We start from the raw sequence: 8,730 nt of genomic DNA, 5'->3' as shown, positions 1-8,730 counted from the left end.
GCTTCCTCAGGAAACACCAAATATTGAATGGGTCAAAGCTCCTCAGAAATGAAAAAAAAACATGTAGAAAAAGACTTCAAAATTGGCAACAACAACTTTCCCATCTTTTGTTTAAAGAATATCAACCACAAGTTATTTTATCTTCCAACTAGTCTTTCTTTATTGTCACCAGAAATCCACTGCGATATATATAAGAGCTGAGATTTCTTGTTCCTTCTCACCTGCATTTGTCACTAATCGGCAGGAGTCATTTTGGCCCACAGCATAATCAGCCCCAAGAAGAATCCCCACACAACGGTAGGTGCATGGAAACATGAACTGAAGGACTGTTACTCTGAATGCCAAATTTTTCTCAGACTTTCAAAGATACTATTTTCATGGGCTTTTTATAGAACATTTATTTTCACTAAAGGAATAGTATATACCTTACATAAAATTGGTAAACCATAAAATGCCTGGATTTTAAGAAATTATGGATGTCAGAGTAAAGCATTCAAGCTGAGTACTTGGGATGATAAATCCACCCAATAACAACCAATCAACTTTTCCCCAGGATGAACCTTAATGCTTTTGAACTTCACAATGACTGAAAAATTTTTCAGATGTAACTGGTCTAAAGTATATTTTTATTAATGGTTTTGCCCTTTTTTTGAACTTTTTAAAAAAATGTGTCATAGAAAAAAAAATGTGTCATAGGAAAAAAGATGCTTGAAATAACCATATGCACATACAATTAAATACGCACTGAAATTTTGTCCCTAGGATTCTTTCAGGATCGTCCTGCTGACACAATCAACCACTGGTCAGAACAGACTGCCAGAAAACCAGTCTGTACAAAGGTGCATAGAGTTACCTTCCCAGAACGCAGGCTAGCTTGTGTTTGAAATATCTCATAAATTTAGGACCTACTGAGAGTAAAATACCTGGACACCTCTCTTTTCTCTGCCCTGATCTTTGATGTACCATCTACGGATTTTCAGAATTAGTTAGCGACAGCTCATCATAGACTAAAATAACTTGGATTACTGTTAAAATGAGGATATATATTATATGATATTTTTTCTTTAAATTATGTCTAGGGGGATGTTTCTTTTCCTTTCCTTATTTTTGAGATGTCCCAAGAAATTCAATTTAAAACATGATCTAATATCGCAAAAACATGTCTGCAGAAATCTATAAAGTAATGCAACCATTATTTAATAATACCAAGATGTTCGAATCCAAAAAAGTGCTATTTCAAAGTAGGTACTTCTGAAAGCAAAAACCTTAGTCATAAAAGCTTCTATTGAGTAAAACATTTTAAGAGCCACTCTTTGCAATTACCTCCAATTTTATTTTTATTTATTTACAAGTTATTTTATTTATTTACAAGTCAAAAATGAAAACTATTTCCACTATTTTATACCTAAATATTATAAGCTTACCAATATTGCTCCAAAATAACATTAGGCAAATTTCTTAAAATGCTACAGTACTATTCCTGCACTATGTCATAAACAAAGTGCTACAATACATTCCAAACAGTATTTTTCTTTTCAAAGGAATACTCATTAGCTACTATTGTGTTTATTTTCAGGGGTGATCATAAGGATGAAACCACTGTGCCTGATCATGAGCCTTTTGGCTCTTGCAGCATGCTTCTTGGTAAGTTTCATTAATCATGTTTTTATATTTTTCTCAGAACTATTAATTCAGATTTCTTTTCACATTAATAATGCTACCCTTTCTTATGTATCAGTAGCTATCAATCATTGATGAAACACTGTTTTGAGTGCTTTAATGTAAATTTAAATTTAAAATCTAATTTAAATAGCCACACGTGGCTTAAGGCTACCATACTGGATGATATTTTTTAAAGATTTTATTTATTTATTTAGAGACAGAGAGAGAGAGAGAGCATGAGTGGGGATAGGGGCAGAGAGAGAGAGAGAGAGAGAAAGAGAGAATCTCAAGCAGACTCCACACTGAGTACAAAGCCTAACATGGGGCTCAACCTTATGACCCTGATATCATGATGTGAGCCGAAATCAAGAGTCAGACACTTAACTGACTGAGCCACTGGACAATTTAGATCCATAATATCAGACTGCATTCTACAGACATGTATAAATGTAGGTCCCCATATATTAACAATTTCATGAGTAGGTAAAACAAACTTATTGCAAATTTTTAATCCAATGTACTTAAAGACACTATCTGAATATCCTTGAACATGTTATTTATTTTCATTGGGACTCCGTTTCCCTATCTATAAAATGAGATGCTTAAAATAGGGTGCCTGGGTGGCTCAGTTGGTTAAGTGACTGCCTTCAGCTCAGCTCATGATCCCAGAGTCCTGGATCGAGTCCTGCATTGGGCTCCCTGTTCAGCAGGAAGTCTGCTTCTCCCTCTGACCTTCACCCTCCCATGCTCATTCTCTCAAACAAATAAATAAATAAAACCTTTAAAAATATATTTATATAGCGGCTTTTCTCAACCTAGGGCTCATGCATCACCTACATCAAACTAATCCAACTCACCTATTTGAATACAGTATTCCAGGCCTCATCCCAGAATGAATAGGGGTGTCTGAGAGTAGGACCTGGGGAAATGCATTTTGCATTGAACGCAGAAGTTACAGACATTTCTATTAACACCTACCATGTGTGAAGGACTGAGTTAAGCAACACAGAAGCTACTGAATATTCAAAGTTGTAAGAGACTTTAAAAAGACACTGGTTTGGGTTTTTTTTTAAGTATTAAAATAATAATTTCAAAATAGGGATAGATTAATTCCAGTTTAGGAAGAGATTAATTCCATAGTAATTTCTACCAAAGAACTATAAAATCTATTATATCAAATGGAAGGAAAAAAACTTTCTTTTCAGAAGACTACAACTTCTATAAAGCAGACAACATAAAAGTATATCATTCTGAAGCAGTGCTTCTGTTCATCTACTCTCAGAAACTTGAATAAAAGCTGGTGATTAAATAAGTCACTCGGGCAGCCTGACCTTGTTCATATCACTAAGTGCCTTACAGATGTGATAATTTTTGATAAACCAGTAAAATACACTGCCATCTTTAAAAGGTTGTATTTTGTCTTACTGGCCCGACCTTAAAGCTGATTTTCAGTATTTTCTGTCTCAGAACATGAGAAACGCACTTTATTTTAAAGGATCAGGCTTTGATCATCTAAATAATGGTCTTTTTTTTTTTTTAACATAAACTTGAGAGCTCCAATAATATAAGCAGTTTAGCACAAGCGTTTATTTTTATTCTATAAAAATTGTTTAATAAAACTTATTCATTCGTTATGTTAAAAACTCTCTTTGCGAACAGGACTGAAGGAAATTTCCTTAATCAGATAAAGGTTATCCTCAAAAGGACGGGGTAGTCCTTAGCACTCAGCTCTGGGATCACTCTGTTCTCTCCTGATCTAACAGACCTGCTGAACCTTCCCCCTTGCCGCCTTCTGAAAGTGGGAAGAAAGTGAGCTACACAGGCTGTCAAGATGTCTCTCTCCTCAATCCCACAGCAATGAAATAGGCCTTTCATTGAAATAGGCCTTTCACCAACTTAACTGTATGAGATTCATGAGGATTAATAATTACTGAAATATAGAAATGTAAAGGGTAGAATATCCTTTCTATATGGGCAGGGTGGGCAGTAATATTGAGTCTTCCTTCTGTATAGGTAATTTTCCAAATGCTTTATAAACATTCACTCACTTAATCCTCAAAGCCAACCTAACAAAGGGACTACTATTAATCTCATTAGAATATAAAGAAATTTAGACTCAAAGTATCCATGTCTTACCTGGATTGTTCCTAAACCAAGTAATACAGGAAATTAGCTGCAGAAACATAGCTTAACTATAAAGGAAATAGGTGAAAAGAAAGTGATAGCAACAAGGGAATTCAAGGCTGAAAGTGGACTCTGTTTAGAAAAGTAAATTGAACATAAATAATAGTTGTTTTCTAAGGAAAACAAGAGAGTTAAGAGACAAACATCGAAGATGCAGGGTGGGAAAGGGGAAATTGACAGAGCTCTGAGAAAATACTTTTCAAGGAAAAGGAAATATGTAGATTTTAATGACTTTGGTTACGTGACCAGTTACTTGGTGAAGTGTGTCTGTAATTGCTCGCATTATTTTGGAGTAGGAGGAACATCATTCTGACGGGATGCCTGAGAGCTCAGGAAGATGCAGAGAACTTTCTTTTTTTTCTTTTTTTTAGAGGTAGAGAACTTTAATCAAACTGGCATAAACAGAAGATTATAGGCCACTGGGGAATAAGGCTCAGTTAACCTAAGACACTTGAAAAGATTGCAGGGTAGTGCTATGGGACTGTAAGTTTGTGATGGTACATTTGCCACTACTGTTCAAAAACCTGGAATTAGGAATCGGGGAAACAGATGACTGAGAAGACATAATCATAAAGTCTAGAATTTGCAAGGGAAAAGTGCCAAATGAACAAATACACGAAGGACCAGAGGCAGCAAGAAGGAAATGCAGACGCGTGTTCTCTAGAAGCTCTCGGCAGAGTAGGAATTGTGCGTTCTTATCCCAGAGCACTGGCTTAGTTTCCCTCTATTCAGCATGCCCTCTCCGTTTGACATTAGTTCAGCTTCCTTGGAAAGTCTGCCTTCTCAGGGAGATGATCCTTAGTCTTTCCTCTATCCAAAGCTAATCACTATAAATTTCTAATGTATTTGTTTCCTACACTATTTCTCAACAATTTTTATTTCCAAAAATTGAATTTCCAAAAATTACGACCAGTATACTAGGTGTTTACATAACAAATGGTAGCACATAATATTTACTGAGCACAGTATCTGAGCCAACCAGTGCCCTAAGCACTTTACAAGTAATATTTCACAACAAATCTAACTCGAATCTGAGACAACTCACCTACCTCCAGAGCTCAGACAACCTCAAAGTTGTCTCAAACTCTAATGGAGGGGGCTGCATCTCTGGAATATCCTGCACTTTTTCCTAGGAAAAAAATTCTCATTATAAATTAGGAAAATGTTTCAAACTTTACAAAGTTATAAAAACAAAGTTAAAATGACAGTTAATCTCAATACCAGAAGTAAACATGACTACTGTTGGGGAAAAAAAAAAAAGGAGGTGGGGGAGGTAAAAGGTAGATACGTCTATGAACATCATTTCACAGATAAGGAAAGAGAGTCTCAAAAGGGATTTCACATCACGCAATCTCTAAACTGTAAAGGCAGAATTCAAACCCTGGCATTAAACTCCAGGGTCTATCGTTCTGCTTCTGTTTGGACCATGTTGTACTGCCCTGTACTGTTACTACCTGGTCTGTAGACTCACAAAAGGCATGTCTCCATGCCCACAGCATCTATTTAAGTGTACTGAACAAAATAGGTGGCTCAATAATACTTTATTTGTGTTCAAGGCCTGAAACAATCCTGAACTCTTGAATAAGATATAAAGAGACATTTTCCCCTTATGGAATTGATTCCAAGGATAGGCTCCACCTAAAGCACAGGATAGGTTTTTACCTACAATCTTTTTCCCCATCAATACTATAACAGCTTTCATCTAAGAGCCCAGGAATTCAGAGGATGAAAGAGAAATTTTCACTTTTTTCTGATACAAACTTACAGACTGTGTAACTCAGATACATATATAATAGTTTTCTATTGTACATAACAAATTAACACAAATTAGTAGCTTTAAAAAAATCCATTTATTATCTTACAGTTTCTTTGGTCAGTCTCTGGCTGACCAAAGTGAATTCAGAGACTGAATCCAGTCTCTGGCTGGATTCTCTGCTCAGGGTCTCAGAGGGCTGAAAAGGTATTGTAAAGACTGTATTCCTTCCTGGACCTCAGAGTTCTCTTTTCAAATTCGCACAGTTGTTGGGAGAATTCAGTCCTTTGTTTACAGGACTGTGGTCTTTCCTGTCCAAAGGCAAGCTGTAAGCTGTAGGGCCACTCCCAGTTTCAACTGAAAAACTACCATTTACTTCCATGTGGTCCTCTCCACAGCATGCTTCTTTGCTTTAAAGCCAACAGAAGAGCACTTCCTGCAGCTCCAAATCTCTCTGACTTCTGTGTCTGACCCATAGAACCTATTTAAAAGGACTCACCCAATGCCAGTATATGACAGTCGGGGGCAGGAATCTTGGGAGCCATCTTAGAATTCTGCCTGCCACAGACGGTATACATTCTTATGCTTGACTTTGATATACCTAACCAAAAATTGTTCACTTCTGTTTTCCCACAGCCCAGTGAAAGTCAAAGAGGTCCCAGGAGACAATATCCACCTAGGCTTCCTCCTCCTCCTCCTCCAAATTTTCCTTTTGGTCCAGGATTTGTCCCACCCCCTCCTCCACCTTTTGGCCCAGGGAGAATTCCACCACCCCTTCCACCTCCTTATGGCCCAGGGAGAATTCCACCACCCCTTCCTCCCCCTTTTGGCCCAGGGAGAATTCCACCACTCCCACCTCCCCCTTTTGGCCCAGGGAGAATTCCACCACCCCCTCCACCTCCTTATGGCCCAGGGAGAATTCCACCACCCCCTCCTCTACCTTTTGGCCCAGGGAGAATTCCACCACCCCCTCCACCTCCTTATGGCCCAGGGAGAATTCCACCACCCCCTCCTCCACCTTTTGGCCCAGGGAGAATTCCACCACCCCCTCCACGTCCTTATGGCCCAGGGAGAATTCCATCGCCCCCTCCACCTCCTTATGGCCCAGGGAGAATTCCACCACCCCTGCCTGGAATCTATTATGGCCCAGGTTATCCATATCTACCTTTCCAACCAAGACCTTATCCAACTGGATCTCCAACTGGATACTCTTATCCTCCCTTTACTCTTGAACCCCAAATACAAACTACTACAACAGACTCCACTACAACCACAACAGGCACCACTACCACCCAAACAAAGCCCACCACCCCCACAACTACCACTTCTACTCCCCAAAAGACAACTACCACTTTGACTCCCGAAGAGACAACTACAGCTTCGACTTCCCAAAAGACAACTACCGCTTCAACTCCCGAAGAGACCACTATGGCCTCGACTCCCGAAGAGACCACTATGGCCTCGACTCCCGAAGAGACCACTACGGCTTTGATTCCCGAAGAGACCACTACGGCTTCAACTCCCGAAGAGACCACTACAGCTTCGACTCCCCAAAATACAACTCAAAAGAAGTTTCTAGATAAACTCATTTCAATTTTTGGATGAGAATGAGATGTTCATAAGCTCTGAGCTTTGGGAATAAATAATCTTAGAAAGAAACTACCAAACAATCCAAAAAAACATTATGAAAACAAAGTGAAAATAAACAGTCTAGCAAAAATATGAAACCAATATGTTGTCATGAGTGCCACCAGTTTGTCACCACCACCACCACCCCCCTACCCCCCACCTCCACCCCCCACCCCCCTCATCCCAATAAAGATTAGTGCTGCCAGAAACCTGACCTTGTAACATGAAGTCTAGGAGGTAATTAGGGGAAAATACAGTGAAATATCTGGACTTAAACTTAGGGTGATGGAGTGAGAAAATTAATTGACAGGATGCCCTCCTACGTACCACAACCCAGCACACCACTATGACACATAAAATAACAGGTTAATAGATATTTAAATTAAATAATCTCAGATCTCCCCAATAAAGTCCCCCTGAAACATTCCTGAGTACCACCTGATCATTAATTATAAATAAATTTTCATATTATCTGTTCAATTCCAGAGTAGAAGTGCCTTTCTAGGAAATCAAAGTATTTTTTACTTACTTACTTACTTATTTATTTATTTTTTATAAACATATGTTTTTATCCCCAGGGGTACAGGTCTGTGAATCGCCAGGTTTACACACTTCACAGCACTCACCATAGCACATACCCTCCCCAATGTCCATAACCCCACCCCCTTCTCCCAAACCCCCTCCCCCCAGCAACCCTCAGTTTGTTTTGTGAGATTACGAGTCACTTCTGGTTTGTGAAAAATGAAGCAAACGTCGTGGAATATGATATGATAAAAACATCTTCCAAGCTAAGGAAGAAATACATGATGGTTTCAGACATCAATAATAAAAGACAAATGGCTACGACACCACAAAGTTTCCCTTGCTTTCAACTATTAGTTAAGGTTTTAATCAAAAGTATTTCAGAAATGGCCTCACTATACCCTGAGAGCTATATCTTTCATACATTCTTGACTGTTAAATTACAAAACTCCATTTTCCTTTCAGGATACAATCACTCATGCTGTCACCAAACACATGAATCAAAATTTCTCAAAGATATCTAATGTAAGCATAGTTTTGTTCACATGTGCTTAATGTTATCTTTAACCCTACAGATAGTTTTGAGAATCTACTATGATAGAGAATCTGTTGCAGTAGCTGAGCACTTAGCAATACAGAAACCAGTCAAAGTCACTACCTTTACGGAGTTTCCATTGTAATATGACCAAAAAAAAAAGTAAATACACATATATGTAAGAGGTGAGAAGTGCTTTGAAAAAATAGGAAAAGTTAAAAGATAAAAGGAGTGTTTTATTTGAGATAATCAGAAAGAACCTATCTGATAAAGTAGTATTTAAGCAAAGGCTTGAAGAATGTTAAGAAGTCTAGTATTCAGGATTTTTCCATTTTTTTGAGTGAGGCTTGGATGGCTTATATTTCCCCCTTCGGACCACCTTTGCCATATCCTATAGGTTTTGGACCAATATATCTTCATTCTCATTGGTTTCCGTGAATTTCTT

At 38.2% G+C, this 8,730-nt stretch overlaps 1 protein-coding gene across 1 annotated transcript; it reads left to right on the top strand.

Annotated features, from left to right (window-relative positions):
• The first annotated feature begins 232 nt into the window (after nucleotides 1-232).
• Nucleotides 233-7,324, top strand: LOC309862469 (uncharacterized protein). Its single transcript, XM_082726333.1, has 3 exons — nucleotides 233-297; nucleotides 1,577-1,644; nucleotides 6,236-7,324. Exons 2-3 carry the CDS (start codon nucleotides 1,591-1,593, stop codon nucleotides 7,202-7,204), a joined length of 1,023 nt encoding a protein of 340 aa, XP_082582459.1. The 5' UTR covers nucleotides 233-297; nucleotides 1,577-1,590; the 3' UTR covers nucleotides 7,205-7,324.
• The last annotated feature ends 1,406 nt before the right edge of the window (nucleotides 7,325-8,730 follow it).

Source organism: Mustela nivalis (assembly GCF_964662115.1).
Source record: "Mustela nivalis genome assembly, chromosome: 4".
In the NCBI taxonomy this organism is placed as follows: Eukaryota; Metazoa; Chordata; class Mammalia; order Carnivora; family Mustelidae; genus Mustela; species Mustela nivalis.
Note: the sequence above shows the minus strand (reverse complement) of the source record. Positions and strands in the feature narration are given on the sequence as shown.